Source organism: Eleginops maclovinus, chromosome 14 (assembly GCF_036324505.1).
Source record: "Eleginops maclovinus isolate JMC-PN-2008 ecotype Puerto Natales chromosome 14, JC_Emac_rtc_rv5, whole genome shotgun sequence".
Lineage (NCBI taxonomy): Eukaryota > Metazoa > Chordata > Actinopteri > Perciformes > Eleginopidae > Eleginops > Eleginops maclovinus.
The window spans coordinates 14,970,997-14,990,737 of NC_086362.1; the positions used below are offsets into that span (position 1 = coordinate 14,970,997).

General features: G+C 41.0%; 1 protein-coding gene across 1 annotated transcript; it reads left to right on the plus strand.

The window, feature by feature from the left end:
• The first annotated feature begins 3,270 nt into the window (after positions 1–3,270).
• trmt10a (tRNA methyltransferase 10A) lies at positions 3,271–18,165 on the plus strand. The gene is made up of 7 exons (XM_063900492.1): positions 3,271–3,863; positions 13,938–14,106; positions 14,189–14,260; positions 14,788–14,862; positions 16,025–16,174; positions 16,256–16,361; positions 17,875–18,165. The coding sequence occupies exons 1-7, from the start codon at positions 3,682–3,684 to the stop codon at positions 18,063–18,065; spliced, it is 945 nt and encodes a 314-aa protein (XP_063756562.1). The 5' UTR covers positions 3,271–3,681; the 3' UTR covers positions 18,066–18,165.
• The last annotated feature ends 1,576 nt before the right edge of the window (positions 18,166–19,741 follow it).

Consider the following 19,741-nt stretch of genomic DNA (forward strand, 5'->3'; position numbering starts at 1 on the left):
ACTTTTTCATTTGCCAAATTGTATTAGTTTGTCAAAGAACTCTCTGGCCTCTGCCAATAAACGTGTACCACAGGATGTTGCAGTATTTTGCAAATCACATTGTAGCAGCCGCTGAATGTGCATGGAGAGTAGCTCTTATTTTCCCTTATGTGCAACACACGAAAATTACATTTGGTTGTATAGGGGATTTCAATTCTTTATAAGTGTAAATAATCATTTTCACAGTTCTAAAGAAAGGCCTGCTGTTCTGATTCAAAGCTTTGCACAAGGACCCTCGAACAGGGTGGGGGTTTGAAGGCCGCCCTGCTGCAGGGTGGTTTCATATTTTGAAGGTTTGAGAAAGTCGATGTGTTACGAAGGGAGAAGTAAGCACATTTGTGACCTCTGAAATGGGGAGAACTTTTATTTGGAATCAATAGTGAAGGTACGATTAAGTGTAGAAAAGAAACAGAGCAATCCTGTCCCAAAGTGAACGTAGTGCTCCAGCCTAGTTTAGGTTTGTTATTTTGATGTGTTTTGTGTACAGTGTTGTATCAAAATTGTGTCAAGAATACTGCATGGGATGTTTCATCAGAAGCTGTGTTGTAAAATGCTGTGTGCAACTGTAATAAACACAAAAACGTTTTGCAGAACGGTCTGTTAAGTTTTTCACAGATAGTTGTTCATGCGTGACCCAAAGTACAAACCAGTCTAAATAAATTTATCTTACCTTTTAATTAGTTTTCCATTTTACTTGCATGATTTTTTTTTAGACTTTGCTAGCCAACATAACATATGTGTACAATTTGGATTCTTAAAGTAACATTTTTTTGCAAAGAATCACAGAAAAACATAATGTTATCCTACATTTCTGGAGTGGGTCGCACTGTAGTGTAGGTTTTATCAAAAAAGCACAAAATTCGATTGGGCCCCACACAACGGAATATTTAAATAATTATCGTTTTGGCATTTGTACAGGCAGCACTGTTTCCTAGCTACAGAATGTACAAAATCAACAAATCGCAAACTCTATTTTCAGCAAATAAAAATGTCTGTGTTGACCAACTTTACAGCACATCGCACAAAGATCAAACACAGTCCCGTACCAAGACACTTAGGAACTCAAGGGATGCAAAACCAAATATGACAAAAGGTCAAATACCAAAATTGATCAATTAATGAAATAAATAAATGACAACTCATTGCTCAAAAAAGATGTGAAGTGTGAATGAGTGTGTGCTTGTAAGAAGTTGGTATGTCCTTTTACATTAGGAAAATATTCCAGTTACATTTCAGATTAGTGCAGTTAAGGTGGATAAGATTGTGTATGAATTCAGAGATTTGTAGGGGTGGGAATCTGGAAAGACAAAGAGACGGAAGGCCTAGGTAAGATCACAGAGCATCACCAGCAGATCAAAATATGATGTTGAAGATGAATTGTATTACAGTTTTTCTATAATCAAGACTATTGTACAGCTGCTCCTGGTATCAGTGATACCAAAAAACTGCCTGGTTGACCAAAAAAGTCCCCAAAAATGAAGCTAGATTAATGAAGTGGAACAACTTCCACATCTTTCCTCTTTGAGTCTTTTTCCACAACTATCTCTGCTCCTAATAAATGTTGATTTTTCCACAGTTGAGTGTGATCTCCTCTCTTCACACTCACAGGTGTGGATCATTAGATCTTCCTCCAGCTCTCAGGAGTGGCTTGTTAAGCCCCCCCCCCCCTTTCTGCTACAGCATTTGAACACAAAATCCATACACAACATTAGATCAGTTATTGAGGGTACAGGAAGTCTGGTGTGTGAATACTCACTTGTTAGACACTTTTATCCAAAGCGACTTACATACATTCAATACTATGGACAATCCCCACAGGAGCAATTTGGGGAGAAGTGTCTTGCCCAATTCTTTATTTACTGACTATTTCTACTAGATCTGCTGCTATATTGTAAAAATATACATTATTTTATACCGTGGCTTCAGTGTTATACAAAGTGTTGTATACTGCCATGGCAGTGCTGGGGCCTTGTCTACTGCCTGGATAGTCAAAGTAGCACTGAAGTGGCTCCAAACTAAACAAAGTAGGACTATTCACTTAATAGCTGGAACTGGAATAAAGACTTTCTGGAGGCAGTCAGTCTTTCAGAGACAGACATTGAGTTCGGACCTTTTCAAAATGCCATATGGTGATATAATATGATGTGCAACCTGACCTGTTGAGGCGTCAAGGTTGTCTCTTCAGAATCATTTGTTTTTGTCCACAGTTGACCAAGTTATAACTGAGACAGGATTACATCTCTGGTGTCCATTTTCTAGGAGTCCCATTCAACCCTGACTATTTACTGGCTTCGCACTGATGAAGTTGGAATGTGTGCTAAAGTGTTAGAGGCGCTCCTGCCGTCTGTGGGCACATATAGAAACTGGGTCATGAAGGGATGTCTGACACATGCTCATGTTACAGAGCCCTAACTGTAAACACAGATCATCATCATAAGCACTAACACACACACATCAGCACCTGGCTTTTTTCAGGGCCTTCTTTGTTCACAATCTCAACTGATCAGCATCATAACTATGTTTATTAAATGGCATTTGAGTGGGAACATATTGTTTGGCCAGCTAACATTATATCTTGACAGGCACAATCTTGATGACCCTCACCCAAGTGTAGTGCCATAGGTTTAAAAAAGGTTATTAAAGTTCAAGAAATAACTTATTGCCATCAATCAATTTTTAATATTAATATGTGGTACCAAAATGTAACGCCGGGAAATATCATTTAGAAATAATGATAAGTAACATGATCAAAAAACAATAGATGTATTAGGAAATCAAATATCCTTCATTAATGGATCGATTCCAAAGCACCCAGCGAAGGTAAATGAGGCCGGCCATATGCATGCCAACACAACAAAGTCGTTTTTTGTTTTCATGTAGTTCAATTTAGTTTTAAAGGCAAAAATATTACCACTCATATAGACATATATATATATTATAAGTCGACTTTATTGTCAAGCTTTCAGTTTGTGTGTACAGGCAGAGAGATCAAAATACTGTTTCCCACAATCCCGAGGATTAAAAATACAAATGTGTATAAATAATTTTAAAAAAGCTAATGCACAATTTCTAACACGTTTTTTTTTTTCATTATTTGAATTTCTTTAAATAATGGTGGTTTAGTATTGAAATTTTTTATATCAAATTCATTTTAGTAAAAAAGTAAATGTATAAATTAAAACATTTATAAATGTAGTTTCAGTGTGCCGCTCCTCATCCCAGCAGGGGGCGGCAGTCCGCCGGTACGCTGTTAAACCTGAAAGAAGAAGAAGAGAGCCTGCATGTGGAAATGTGTGGCTCAGATGAAGTAATTGTTTAAGGTCTGTCTGGCTGTCTATAGTTATATATCATAACAGCGTGGTGACGTTCTTTTAAAAGGTTTAGTTTGGTTATAAAAATAAGTCTACTATTACATGCTGACAGTTAGCTTCCTGCACAGAGCAGCCAGCAGGCTAACATCTACAGCTAGTTTACACAGCAGCATTAGCCACCAGCAGGCTAACATCTACAGCTAGTTTACGCAGCAGCATTAGCCACTAGCAGGCTAACATCTACAGCTAGTTTACACAGCAGCATTAGCCACCAGCAGGTTAACATCAACAGCTAGCTGAACAAGCAGCATTGGCATTTCTGCTGTCACATATGGCTGCTGAGAACGTGAAAAGTGAGGCCATACCCCAGCAGGAGAAGGATAATGGAGACAGTGAAAGCAGTCAGAGGACAGTGAGCAGTAACAGAGAAGCTGATGACCAAAGTTTGTCCAAAAGGCAGAGAAAGAAGCTCCAGAAGCAGCAGAAATGGGAGGAGGAGAGGGAGCTAAGAAAGTAAGTTAATATGAACACTTTCAACAGTTCTCTATCAATGCATTTAATTATAGAGGTCCGACAGCATTGTCTATGGATATAACATATGCTGTTGTCCTTTCTATGTATTAAAGTGCTATTTTCCATGGTTGACAGTAGGGATGGGCATTCGATTAAATTGTCTTATTCGATTGTCGGGAGAATTAACGATCGATTTTCGATTAATCATTAATATTTTTATATTAAAATTCACTATTTATAGGCTATATTAAAAATGCAATGAACATTCAAAAAACAGCGTGTTTCCTCATTGAGAGATTCATTACAAGATGAACAACTCTTGTGGCAGTTAAACCGAATCCGTTCAATGGTTGAACTTGAAAATATGCGCTGCTGTGCTCTTAAGCAGCGGAGCTTGCAGCTAGAAGCCGGTGCTGATGAACACAACTGACCCTCGTTTTCTCCCAAAATAATAATAATAATAGTATAAAAAATAATCATGTTAAACAATAACTTAACCAAAAATAGATAATACTTTTAGTCTGACAGGTTTTGCCAATTATAACTCAAAACTATCCAAAAAGGCACCGGAGTCGAGAAAGAGGGTGAGAGAGAGATTAGCCAACCTAACAATGAATTAGGCTAATTAACAAAGCTTCATAAAAATAACCAGTAACTCACATAAAACTTCAGCACCAGTCTACTGATTTTTCTTGAGCAAGATAAGCACGTTAACATGCTCTGGGGTCAGACGCTAGCGCAGCCTAGTGACCAGTGGCGGCTGGTGAACATTTTTTTGGGGGGGGGCGCAGTTGGGCGGCACGGTTTAAATAGCACTTTTTTAGAGGTTTAGCTTAAGACAGTTGGTTAGGTGGCTGCAGTGCCGCTGCTAGCCATTTTGGTGCCCTAAGCATAATTCCTTCATGATGCCCTCCCCCCCCCCCCCCCCCCCCCCAATAAAAAAACATTCGCGGAAAAGTTTAACTTTTTTATTACCAAACATATAAAACAATAGCAGCAGCAAACACACAGCAAAACAACAAACTTTTGACATTTGAAAGTGCAAACTTTCCTTCAGTAACTTTGAATAAATTACACTAAATAACATCAATAAGTACAATCAATAAAATCTTAAATAAAACAAAGATTTAGAGGACGAAAAGTCACAACTTTACTTACTTTGTAAACAGTAAGGCTTTGTAGAACAGCTAAAACACATTCAAGTAAAGTGCAAAAAAAGTGTTATCAAAATAAATCAAGGACATCCTTTTTGAGAGAGCATAATGCTATTCTTTAACAATCAAGCATTTCTCTATAAAGACTCTATAGAGGAACACGTCTGCATTTCCTCGCTGCAAAGTCATTAATTAGGTCATCATAGGACAGCCTCTGAGCCACTTCACCATTAATGCTGATGACAGCAAGACCACTTAGACGTTCCTGCCCCATTGTTGAACGTAAGTAAGTTTTGATGAGCTTCAGTTTCGAAAAACTTCGCTCAGCAGAGGCAACTGTAACAGGGAGAGTCAATGCGATTCGAAGAGCAACCCAGAGATTTGGATACACCTCTTGAAGGCGATTCTCATGGAGAAATGAGAGCAACTCCAAGGCAGTTGTTTGTGGTGGCAGTTGAGGAAGGTTGATGATTTCCTGAACCATCTCAAGTCCATCAATATCCGAATTTCCTTTCTCAGTCAGTGTCTTCTGCACTTCGATGCAGTTTTTTTGCAGGTTCTCCTTGGACATTCCGTGCACTCTGCTGAAATCAAGCAGCACTCCAAATTTGTCTCTGACCTGGGTCATGGTCTCAAAACGCTCCTGCAGTGACATCAAAGCGGAGTCCACAACACTGTTGAATAAGGATACCTCAAGCCTTTTGAGGGCATCACTGAAGGGCTCGTCTGCAGCCTCATATGCAAACTGCTTTCTTGTGTTCCTGAGCCTTTTCTCCTTGAGCTCTGGCTCTATGTTCATCGCCTCGCAAAGGTCCTTGGCAGTTGACACTGCCTGAGCAAACCCAGAGTGCCTGTATCTGGAGAGGGAGGTTTTGGCATTGTCAATGAGCCCGACGGCAATGTCAAGCTGCATTGAACTTGTCTGCAGGAGCTTGTTTACCTGGTTAGTGGTTGTAAGAATTTCACACCAGACAACAGAACAGATCAGAAATCTGAAAGAGGCCACTTCTTCTGCCAGGGCTTGAGCCTCTATTTTTGCAACAGAGTCATTGACAGTTTCCCTAGCCTCGATGAGCGCATTTTGGATTTCTTTGATTTGACTTCTGACAGCTGTGACACTCCTAAGCCTGCTCTCCCACCTCACATCACTCCATGATTTCACAGTTAGGTTGATGTGTTTTGTCAAGATGCTCCACCGCTTTGTAGCTCCTGAGAAGAAACAAAATAGCTTCTGCAAATAGCCAAAAAAGCCAGTGGCATCCCTGGATGACTTCGCAGCATCAGCTATGACAAGGTTCATAGAATGAGCTGCGCAAGGAACAAACAACGCCCTCGAATTCAACTGTAGCAGTCGGGCCTGAACTCCTTGCTTTTTCCCCTTCATGTTCGCACCATTGTCGTAGGCCTGTCCGCGGCAATCATCAAATGGAATGTCGAGTTCCTTTAATTTGTCTAAAAGGACAGTAGACAGGTTCAGGCCAGTTGTTTCAACCACCTCCATATACCCAAGGAAATACTCCTTGATATTTGGCTTTGGCTCCAATTCAACAATGCGCACGATGAGGGACATTTGCTCCTTGTGGCTTATATCAGGTGTACAGTCAAGAATTATGGAGAAATATTTCGCTTCCTGAATCTGTGTGTGGATTGTTTGCAATGTTTTGTTGGAGACGATCTGGATCAGCTCATTTTGTGTCTGCTGACCAAGATAATGTGTTCGGGAGCTTTCATCGGTTATCTTGGTCAGGTGGTTCTCCATCACAGGATCAAAACTGCCTAAAAGTTCCACTTCTTTTAAGAAGTTGCCATTGTCTGGTTCATACAGACACTGTGAAGAGCCTCTAAATGACAAATTCCTTGAGGCAAGAGATAGGGTTATTTTCAGTAAGCGTTTGAGAACATCTCGCCACCTTCTTTTTTCTGCCTCCAGCAATGTCTGTTCCTGGTAGTCTATTGTCGTATTTGTCTGTAAACGTGTGTCCAGTTCTCTCCATTTAAACATGCACTGGGCATGGTCTGAGCTACATTCATGACTTATCAAATTATTGTTAATGTTGGACCAGTCACCGTTGCCCTCTGCAGTGAGCTTTATAGCTTTCAAACTGAAAAGCTTACACGCAAAACAGAATGCAGCATTGTTCTGTTTCGAGTAAACAAGCCAACTTCTCTTGACTTTCTCTCCATTTGAGAGCGTTTTGAAATGCAGGCTACTATGAAACGCCCTGCCATCTAGTCCCTTTGGAAAATTAAAATCTGATGGGACTCTAAATGGACCTCTTCGTACGATCTCAACACGATCCGCATCTAAAATCCGTAATGGCCAGAGAGCAGGATCAGTTGGAGAGGGCAAACCCGTTTCTACCTTGTCACCTTCTGACGGACTCTCAGTGACAGGACTTTCAGAGGTGGTGGTTATCTGCTGTGTATCTGTGGTGGTTGAGGGTGGTTGATCAGGGCTTAGTACTGTTGCGGGGTGTACAGACCTGCTTGCTGGCTGGGGTTGATTGGGTGAACTTGTCGATGGTTCTTCCTCATCTGTGTCCTCTTCTTGGCCTCGTGCTCCCGCTTGAACGTATTTCAGCATTGACCCTGCATTAATTTAGAAATACGAAGAAAAAAGATCAGTATAGAAAGAGACAAAATATTCAAATAAAGAATCTTATACCAAAAAAGAAAATAAAGATTTAAAACTGAAAGCATGCAACCAAGGAGCTCTCCCCCTTTATTACTTATATATCAACTATTTGATCAATCTTATCTAATCTAATATAAAAACATTATAGAATGAGTTGCAATATTGTACACAATTTAATAATAATGTTTGCTTTATATCATTCATAATGGATATTTTATATTTATATCTTAACAACAGGAATAAAAGGAATAAAAGCAAAATGATACACCTTACACAAGACTATTAAACTCTACATTTAATTGAATACAATATGGTTAGGAGGGCATTTTGTTTACTACAAAACGTTTTTCTATTTCACCGACAGATGTCGTCCATGCCTTTGCATGATATAAATGCAATCAAAACGCCAGTTAATTTAGTCATGTATCTTCTGTCACTCTCAGATATAGCTAAGCTAGCTGTAGCAGTAGCTACAGGCTTCACATTATCACGAACCCTTTTCTGTCCCATTGCACATAGAACACCTAACCTTATTTATGTGAGACTGTAGCCTATTTTGCTGAATTCTACCGAATGACAATCCTAAAGATGGCCGTGGGTTTATTATGCATTGGCATTGCAAACTCCAAAATAAAATATACTTTCTCAAATGCTATGTAAACTTTTCTAAATGCCTGGCTAAACACTATTAATTTCACGCCACACAGTGATAAATGGTCTGAAGCCAGAATTGTTAGCCTACCTAGTGCAATGACTGCTAACTGTTACTGAGAAAGTATTGGCCACCGTCACGTCAAAATAAACCATAAACTGTCTACTATTCAATATCTAAAGTAAAGTAACGGCTAACTGGCATCAGTTACTTGCAAAATGCAGTTATAATTTTTAACAGCAAAATCTCAATTTAGCTTGCGCCTAAGTTATAACACATATTTGAGTTTGCTAACATTAGCAATAACGTCAGCTAGTTCAAGGTGTATGCATAGGCTAAGCTTTACACTAGCTGCACATATTTCCCGTATTTAAGAAAGATTAAACGTGGACACTTACCTGCAAGTGATGCACGGGCATCATCTCGCTGTTTCCTCTTTTTTCTTTTTTCTGCTCCTGACTCCTGTTGCCTTTTCATTTCCAAAAATGTCGAGTAATCCAAAAGACCACTGACAGCAAGGGCACCCACAGGGCGCTTGGGACGCAGATTGTGCAGATTGTGTTTTCGTTTGTGTTTGTGTGAGTGGGGAGGGGAGGGGGGAGGGGAGAGGGGGGCACCATCGGTACCTTTGAGTAGTATGCCTAAAAAGTGCCTCATATTTCTATAGTCTACTGAAATAATTTCGGCCTTATAATTATTATGACGATTTTTCATTAGGCTATTTTTGGTGGTGCCCCCTCGACACTTGGTGCCCTACGCACAGCGCGTAATGCGCGTTATGGGAGCGGCGGCACTGGGTGGCTGCGGCCACATTCGTGCTTCTTACATTTTTGTGTGAAGTGCTTTAGATCCTTCATCCCGGTTGTAGTCCAAAGTGTTTCAGTCCCAGGACTTTGAAATAACAGACAAGGGAAACAAAAAAAGGCATTGCTCACTGTACAACCAGCTAACCAATTCCGCTTAGCATACAAGTTTGAGGAGAAAGTCCGAGTGTAGGTTCTCCCGCGATCAGTGGTCATCTGTTGAATGTTTAAATCCGGACGCTCGGGTCCCAAGTCTTTCAATTTCTTCTTTTCGACATCTGATAGTCGATGAAACGGTGTTTTAAGTAGAGCTTGCACGGAGTTCTCAGCCATCGATGTCGCCATATTCACTCAATCTAAGTTTCAGCTAGCTACGGTGCTGCTCTTTACGCTTGTGGTTAGGGAATGATAACGATGCTGATTCGCCGAAATAGTCCAATCGCGTATCTAAGAATGTCACATTGAACTAAGAAACAATGCCATTGGCTGTGGGCGCAAAGATTTGCGCCCACAGATCTAAGTTTCATCCCCCAATGAAAAGCTATCCTTGCTAAAATGACTGAGAAAAGTATAAGCTCTCCTATAGACTCCCATGTTATCGGCGCCCACGGACGGTAGCCGACCCGCCTATTCTCAGAAAAGGCGAATGGCAATATATTATGTCCGGACACATTTTAGCGGTTCTTGACAGTGGTCTCCCATACACATTTAACCCATAAACACGGTACATTTCTTATTTCAATTATGTTGTATATATAACGTTTTTTAACTCAAAAAGTCAGGGTGGGCGGCGCCCAAGCGCCCACTATTGACGCACCGCCACTGCTAGTGACCGTCAGTCCAGCCGCCGAAAACACCCGCTCTGAGGGGACAGACGTCGCCGTGATGCACAGGTACCTCCGTGCTAACTTGGCAAGCCTGGGGAACCTTATTCCATTCATTTTCCACCAGTCTGTAGGATTGCAATCCAGGGGTGGGGGAGCCTCCCTCAGAAAGTAGGCTAATGAAGATCTGCTCCTTCGTAGTATAGTGCTCCCCAAGGAGTTGTGTCATAGCAGAGACCTGGGACTGGGAGGCCGTGACTCCAGTGTTTGGGCTCCCCTCGTCCGTGTCAGACAACGCAGGCTCCTCATCTCCCCCAGCCATTGGGATAGCCGCCCTACCGATCTCCCAGTGACGCTGGAAGTCATTCAGAGTTGGGGGTGCTGAGTGACGTCACACCAAACGCAGCGCAACGGAGCAAAAAATGAGCTAGATTCAATATTATGCTACAACTTACAATAGGCTACTTAAATTAGCTCTATCTTATAATGACACGTCGTGTCATCATAACATTACAATAGTTTTGTGTACATCAGATGGCCAGCGTGTAGTATAGCCTACTGTATACATTTGAGACACACACAGACTTTTATTGAGCGACTTAACTGATTACTGTTTTACCAACAGGCAAATCCAGGTCTGTCATTATATGTGACATTCTCTCTCAGCTCTCTCTCACTCCCTCACACTCACACACACACAACAGCAGCTGCAGCATGAACAGCCATCCTCCTCTTGTGCTCATTCACAGAACTACAAAGTAAAACAAGACATAAGCAATTAGCCAGCTACATTTCTTAAAATAGCCTGATAACAAATGAGACGGGAAACTAAAAACACAACGAATCGAGCAGCACAACCACATTACCAGCTAAGCAAATTGTAACCAAGACCAAACCTGGCCTAAGGAAACTTAATAAAAAGCATTGCCTACCTGATGGTAGAACTCTAAAGGTTGTCTTGCGCTCTGGGGTGGTGCTGATGAATTCCGTCATGAGGGCATGGATGTCTAGCGTGTCCAGGATATCCTGGTGCATGTGCAGCAGGGCCAGGTGCGTTAGTCTCCTCTGACTGACTGTGTTACGAAGCCAAACTGGAGTGTGTCAGCTATGAGCGGTGCCTCTCGCGCGACCTCTTGCAGCACCAGGTCAAGGGAGTGATTGCAACAGTGTACGAACAAGGATCCTGGATCTCACTTGCCTTTCGCCAATTGCAAAATCCTCCTCTGACAAAACTCCCAACACTCATCCTGTCTACATCGACAAGGCACTTCTTGACGGCAGAGCAGCATAGGAAGCACAGAGCTGTGTCCTTTTCTGTATCGTAGTGAAGCCATGACCACCGTGTAAACCACCCGGACTTGAACGACAGAGAATTTTTCATTGCCAAAGCGTTTGGCTGGGAATGTAAAGTTTGTTGGCTGAAAAGGCTCCTCACCAAAACAATATGCATCAGGTACATACCCACTTGTTCCTAAAGCATCCTCAGAGTCAGGGGAGGTGGTAACGTAAGCATTATTTGCACTATTGCTGGCTACAGTCAGCATTAGCTGTTGTTCATCTTCCCCAGGGCTGCAGCCAGCGCTACAGTGATAAGACAACGGGCTCTCCTGGACACTTTCCTCCTGGTTGCAGGATGACTTTTGTTGTTTGGCTTTATGGCCATTTCTATCTTTAAAAAAATCGGAAATTCTTTTCTGACTCATAGTACACAGTTCCTGTAGCTACCACGATACCGCCACTGTTCCTTTGGGACTGGTTGTTGGCGCCTAAAGCTAACCACCTCACAAGCCATATTTGTGAACATTACATATATTTTTTAATGACACAGGAAACAAAAATATCACAATTATGTAAAAGTAAAAAATTAATGTTTTTATTTTGAAAAGTAAAAAGTTGAAAATAAAAATAATTAATTTACTACTTCAGTGTTGCAGTGTTGCAATAGTCCTTCCAGCGTCCCTGCGATCTCCACTGCCTCTCCCAGTTCAACCAGTTTCACATTAGCAGCCATTTTCTGTGTTGGTGTGAGAAAGCCCAGGTGCTTGTGACGAAGGTCCAGCATTCATGAGATCATGGGGGCGGATGACACAAACTCATCAGACTGAACCTGTATAAATATATAATGGGGGAATCAATAAGAAAAAATGGTGTATCTAAATTGGCAACACAACACAGATAAGAGGCAAGTATGCATGTAATTAGGCCTACTCCAATTGGCTATTTATTATGGAAATCATTTAAAGTAAGATAAAAAGTTAAGCTTGCATTCATTCGCTTGATGAGTGAGGACCGCACTTTTGTCTTGAATTCGATGAGTCTGGGCCCGTCTTCTTCACTTGGTATGAGGTGGATATTGATGAGGCCGAAGGTGACGGGATAAGTGTTCGAGATGGAGACTTCTTTCTCTGCAGACATAACCGTGGTGGCACATTTAAGTGCTGACAGCACAGGCTGTGTGTCCTCCATCATCTGCCAGTACTCATCCTTCAACTCCAGGATCCTGGCAGCTTGAAGCTTGGTCACAGTTCGGTCCGACAGCACAGCAGCAACAGCCCACCGCTGCTCCACCAGCCGATCAAACATCTCGCACACGGAGCTCCACCGTGTTTTACACGACTGGATAAGCCGGTGAGTTGTGTGGCCCATTTGCTCCTGTTTCTTTTGCAGTGCATTGGTTGCTGCAGTGCTGTGATTGAAGTGGCTAACAAGTTTACTAGCCGCTGATATTACCCGATATAGATACAGTGCAAATCCGTCATTTATGGCCAACTAGAGTGTGTGTGCAAAGCAGGCAACGGAAATCCAGTTCACTCTGGTGGGTCTGTTGGCAGCAACAATATTTACCGCGTTGTCATGAACACATGCAAAACCTCGGTCTTCAAGTCCCCATTGCTCTACAGCTTCATTCATTTTTTAGCAAGGTGGTCAGCTGTATGCCGACCTGGCAGGCTTTCTGTGAGCAGGACCGCTGAGTTCATTTGCCAGTCATCACTGATGTAGTGGCAGGTGATCGTAATGTAGCTCTCAGCTGTTAAAGCGGTCCAGCAGTCTGTGGTTAGAGCAACTCTTTCAGCTGTGCTCAGTTCTTCTAACAGCTCCTGCTTCCGTTCTTCATAGTGAGTTTCTATCAGTCTGGTGATGGTACGTTGTGACGGAATGTGATATGCTGGTTCCAATAAGTTTATCAGTTTTCGAAAACCTTCGCCCTCAACAATACTTAAGGGCAGCATATCCATCTCAATGAACTTGCAGATCCCTTGGGTAATTTTCTCTGCTCGTTGTGCATCGCAGCTCCTCCGTGCTAACATCGTATTGATGCTAGGTTGAGACCGAGAGCAGGACGCACCGCCACTAACCAGGGGTCGGGTGCGCGTTTTTCAAGTGGTACATCATTTGAGTCGTGGACGAGTTGTACTTATACACAGCTTCGCAGTGTTGGCAGTGAACTGAGTCATTTTTTAAATCAAAATGGTCCCACGCCACACTTTGCCGTGACCTCTTCATGATTACTTTTGAAATACACTGAAACTCCCAGGTATCTGAGTAGGCCTGTGGCGTTTTTTTCAAACATTGCCCCCGTGTGGTAAATGTTTGATTGCTGCCACATAGCAAAATTCATTGCATTCCTTCAAGACTCACACTACGCAACAGAACCTGCATTAGTTTTATCGATAACAAATTAATGTCATGGACGAAATTCTTAATGATCAATTAATCGATCGTCGATTAATCATGCCCATCCCTAGTTAACAGAGTGCTACTTTGCACGCAAAACTCCATTCAAACTGTTATTTGATGGTTGTACTGCTTGCAATGGTGTGTGTAGGCATGTCATAGTCATGCTGCAGCATTACAGTTCAAGGATAAGTCTAGTGATATTCACAGTGATGAAGAATTCCACAAGAGGATCAAAGTCCACCATCACTGATCCTACTAACTTCACTGCAGCACCAAGTATTTGATTGCAGTACAAGGGTATATCTCAGACTGTCCCGTTCTTCTGCAGGCAAAAACGGAAGGACAGGAAGCAGCAGCGTCGACTAGAGAGGAACAGTCAACCGGAGGAGGAGAGAGGAGAGGCGCAGAGCTTCAGGAAGCGTCCCCGCAGAGACGTGACACCCAGCACTCTGAGGCTTGTGGTGGACTGCAGCTTCGACAGCCTCATGCTCCTCAAGGTAAACAAGCTCCGGATGCTGTGGAGGAATACCCAACATGTACTGAGGTAACTGACGAGTTGTGCTTGTGTTGTCTGTTTAGGATGTGGGGAAGCTCCACAGACAGATCCAGCGGAGCTATGCTGAGAACAGACGAGCCTTACATCCTGTGCAGGTTAGTGAATACTGACTGTTAAAAAAGACAAATAAGAGACATTACATTTCATTTAGCCTTGGAGTTGGAAGATGTACGGCAATTATTTATTTAAGTAAATGTAGAAATACGTAAAATTGCTCAGTTACAAATAAAAGTATTGCATTAAAATGTGTGCCTTTTTTTAAAAGATAAAAAATATTAGTGCCAAAATATACTTTTAAGTTCCAAAAGTAAAAGTATGATAATGTATGTGATGATATGATATATATGTTGTATTATTAACCTAAATCTGTAAAGTAAATGGAAACTTAATCTGTGAAATAAATGTAGTGGAGCAAAAAGAACAACATTTGCCAACAAAATCTAGTGGACTAAAAGTACAAAGTAATATAGTTAGAAAATATTCAAAAGTAAAATACAGTACAGAAATTGAGTAAATGTAGTTCCATTACACTACTGTATTTAGCTTACGCTTTTATCCAACGCGACCTACAATAAGGGGCCTTTTCATGTCTGATCTAAAGAAAGGACTCTCATCTCTGCAGTTTTATGTGACAAGCCTGGGAGGACAGCTGAAGCAGATCATGGATGAAAAGGACAAAGGATGGGTGAACTGGAAGGTAAGCATGATCCTGAGTTCATCGTTAACAGAGTTTGTACACATAGAAAATGCATGAAAGTCACAGCGCACCACACAGATGGAGCGGTCCGCCTGTCAGAGGTATAAGCCGCAGAAGCTCCGGTAAGGATACTTAATGGTGTGTGAACAAGCAGCGAGCACACACACTCAACCTTTAGTTCTAGTTTCTATAATTCATATCTGAATATAAGCACCCAATAAATACAACACGGAAACATGGACAAAAATAGCTAAAATACCTCTGTACATTAACCCCTGATCATGAAATGAAAGCCTGAGTTTATCGTTTTCTGAGCTCAGTGAATGATTTTTTTTGGGGCGGGGGCTCGCCTAATAGACTCATGAAAAATGAGTAGACAACTACTTTTTGTGCCGACTAATGAATAGTCGACTAATTGGGTGCAGTCCTACAGGTTTGGCTCCGCTGCTAGCTGCAAATGTAGCCTGCAGCAGGGATGAGGATTAACAGAACACTCTTTCCAATTCCTTGCCTACAGATTTTTTAAAATTTTTTTTAACTATTAATCTTTAGACCCAACCAATGAGGAAATTCATCAGAACACACACACAGCTCCCTCACAGCATACCCTCCTGTACCTGTATACACACTCAGATGTACACAAACCAGTTGACAAATTTGACATCAAAAACATCTGATGAACATGGATTATTTCCATCAAATCAATCCAAAAATTGGGCTGCAGCTGATGCATCGCTTTGGTAAAATATTAAGAAATTTTTACCAGAGCCCAAAGATCACATATCAAGCATCTTAGCATTTCAAAATACAACAGAATGGCTGAGTGTTCATTTTTCCTATGTTGCAAATGCAGCTTCTATAATACATGCGAGGACTCACAATGGACATGCAGTGCTAAAGCAGTTTTTTTTTTGGTTTGTTTTATTCATCCATAGAATAGAAAAAGAATGAATGGTGAAAACTACTACTTCTGTTTCGTGCATCATAATACACTCGTATTATGATGCACGTTATACACACAACAGACTTTGAACTTAATAAGTACAAGTGCAAATAAGTAAACATTTCATAAACATAGGAGGATATCATTTTGACTTGTTTTTAAAATCGCTGTACATACTGTCTCATGATGTCATTTTGCATAATCTGTGTATATGTGCAGGACATCACCATTGAATCAGAGCACTACAAGGACATTGTGGCGAACGAGGAGCTGGTGTACCTGACGTCAGACTCTCCTAACGTCCTGGATGAACTGGACCCTGAAAAGGCCTACGTGATAGGAGGGCTGGTGGACCACAACCACCATAAGGTCTGTCTGAATTCACTGCTCCAATACTCCACTGGTTCTGATTCTTGCTCTCTGATGATGAGAGCTGTCTGGTGTTTGCAGGGGATCACCTTTGAGAAGGCAAAGGAGCTGGGGATTGATCACGCTCAGCTTCCTCTGAGCAGCTTTGTCAAGATGAACAGTCGGAAGGTTCTGGCAGTCAACCACGGTAAAGACTGGAATGGGACCGATATACAAGACTGATATCAGTAGTTTGAAACCACTTCACAAGTGACCAGTTAGAGTTAGTTGCAATATTATCCATCATTAATTATCCGTGGCCGTGCACTGCGGGTTTTAAAACTGGATTTCGTAACTGTTTTTGTCTGTTTGGTACTGCCAACAATCGTTACTAGCTAACTAGCTAGCTAATCAGAATCAGAAGTACTTTATTTATCCCAAACTGGGAAATTTCTTTTTGCCATTGTCATTTCCACTGAGGGCAGAGGATAACACGTCTGTTCCAGTTGTAGCCTGGGAATAAAATTCTTGAAATGATGTCAGAGATGATGCTTTTTAAGCCATTCCAGAAAAAAAAGGCACAAAAGTGTAGAATGTGGATCAAATGTTGGCTGCAATCGTTGGCATACATGGTTTATTAGCATTCTACCTACAGCTGTGACGTAGCATCACTTCCAAGGAAACGAGAAACGTAACATTACCGTACTACATTATTTTCTCATGTAAAAGGGAACCATACAAATTGGAAATTGATATATAATAAAAAATATATTAATTAATACTAGAATAAAAATTAGACGCAAAAAGACTACAGTAAACTGCTCAAGAAATAACAGCCTGATATTTTCTTCAAAAAAACAGTAATAACTATCTGACCCTGCAAAATAACAGAAGCCAAATTGGATTATAATGTAGCTCTTGTGCTAAATTTCATGTTGTTTTTCGGGACCTGGTAGTTTGATTTTCAGTCTGTTTCACATCATTACACCTTACAGCCAAGAAGTGCATCATAAAAACCTCTGTACATTTCGACTATCAAAAGTCAGCTTTCAGGGAGCTAATGCTAAATACTTGGCTAGCTACTGCTGATGAAATCATCTATTGACATTTGTCATTTCAATTGACTACATAGACTGTCGTCTCTTATATATGAGATGCTCCTTCTAGTGTACTCCCGTCAGAAGTCAACGACACATTAGAGAGAACCGTGTACATGCAGCGCTGGTGTCGTAGCATCAAAGAAGATCAATAGACTAGTCTCTGGCTGCGTGATTAGGTTGGCTCATTCCTGCGTTTCCTCTCCTGCTCTCACTTCATATACAGTGAAGGAAATAAGTATCTGATCCCCTGCTGAGTTTGATAGTTAGGACACTTAGGACAGGTGTCTTTTATCCAGGTAAAGAGTTGACATCAGGAGTACTTTCTTAAAGCGAGAGGACTTATTTAACAGCTCCGTGGGAGCCAGAATTCTTGTTGGTTGCAAGGGGGTCAAATACTTATTTCCCCCAATGAAACACAAATCAATTTATATCTTTTCTTTATGTACATTTCTGGATTTTATGTTCGATATTCTGTCTCTCACTGTTAAAATAAACCTGCCATTAAAAGTAGAGACTTTTAATTTCCTTGAAAGTGGAAAAACTTACCAAATCTGCAGGGGATCAAATACATATTTCCTCCATTGTATTTGGTTTAAAAGTGTGATTTTTGTCCTCGCCCAGTGTTTGAGATCATCCTGGCGTACCTGGAGAAGGGCAGCTGGAAGGAGGCCTTCTTCACCGTCCTGCCTCAGAGGAAGGGAGCCGTGGCTGTCGAAAAGGACGGAACATATACTCAGGAAAAAGAAGCAGAAGATTCAGACTCTGACTCAGACCCTGACACACAACACCGAACTGAGAAGGCTCAAACATAGTTCTAATAGACAACTGTAGACACAGTTCTGATATCTGATGATGAAAAAAACATCTGGATGTATTAATGCTGAGGCTCAAGAGAAGTTTCTTTTCACAAAACATGTGTTTGTTTGAAAGTTCAAAATGGGTTTGTTTTTAAACCCGTAATTTATTGAAACTTTGACTTTTGCATTATTTAATTGAAAAGCTAATTGTAATTTTAGTTTTGCTGCATTTATTGGCAGAATTTACGGTTATTACAGAAATGACTTTTTACTTTAATTTTGTATGGCTCTTTTCCCTTTTTTTGCTCAGATTTCAAGCTGTTGTCAAATGTATTCAGTTAAAAGAAAAGATTTGAAGCAGGATAAAGTCACACAAATATCACACTACTTCCTCCCTGATTCCTTAGTCAATTAAACGTAAAAACAAACTGCCACGCATATTTGTAGATTCACTGAGACCTATTCTGATCAGGGAGATCATTATATGTACAAACCGAATCATAAAAAACATACAGGTTTTTAGGTTTACTTCACTATCAAAGTAACCCATTACAGTGGTCAGTGCATCCATTGGTCACTGAAATGGCAGATTAAAATGGATAGAAGTGAAACTGCAGAAAGAGAATGCTTATGGATCTGGCCATGGGTGTAATTCTATGTAGAACCGCCACTGCCCTGCACTCTCTATGACCTCGGAGAGTAACTAACTGTATGAACAGATGTAATACACCACAACATCATTAATCCAAATCTGTAAAGTTACTAAGGGTATTAAATACATGTAGTGGAGTAAAAGTACACAGTAGCATAAAATAGAAGTACTCAAGTAAAGTAAAAGTCTCAAAATTGTACTTAAGTACAGTAGCCTACATGAGTAAAAGTACTTAGCTACTTTACACCTCTGGAAACAGACAAACCTCGTGCCACCATGTGACCAATTATGTTGAACAAAGGAAGTGAGTTTTGTACTGTTCTGCAAAGACTGGTCCCGTTAAAAAAAAGCAGGAAACACTCCGGGAAGATATTTATGAACCTCAGGGTTGTTGCTCTGGAAACTTAAGACGGAAGTCGTGGTATCCGTGGTAACGAGGTAAGGTGACGCTAACCCACAGAAAGACGCGGTGTAGAGGAGGCTGTAGCTGGCTGTTTGATTCACTCACAGAGGAGTCAATGTCCCGAAGAGCCCTGAAAGTGTTGGTAGAGCTGAATTTCAGAGCGGTAAGAGAAGCCTTCATGATTACTCTCTGTCTGGAGGGGGTCTGTAGCCTTGTCTCATCTCCTTCCTGCTGTAGCTTTGAGGCGTTATGATCTCTGCATGTAAACGTACATATCTTGTTCTTTAGTGTTACTAATTGGTCTATACTTAATTATTTTATTTATAAAGTTGTGTTACTTCAACAGTATGATACAACAGTGAACCTGGACCTGGGCCTAAGAGCTTACTGTTCGCACAGTGGTGGAAGAATTATTTACTGAAGTCAAATAAAAAAAATATAAGCAATAAAAAATACTTTGTGCCAAAAGTAAAAGGACTCATTTTGCAAAAAAACGCAATTTCAAGCAACAGTCCATAAAATAAAAACTTTACTGTTGCATTTTTTTGTTCATGACGGTAATGTTGCACTTGGTAAAGGTGGGATTTATTTTAATTACTACTGGGCAGCCCAACCTATATGTGTGTCTATTAAAAT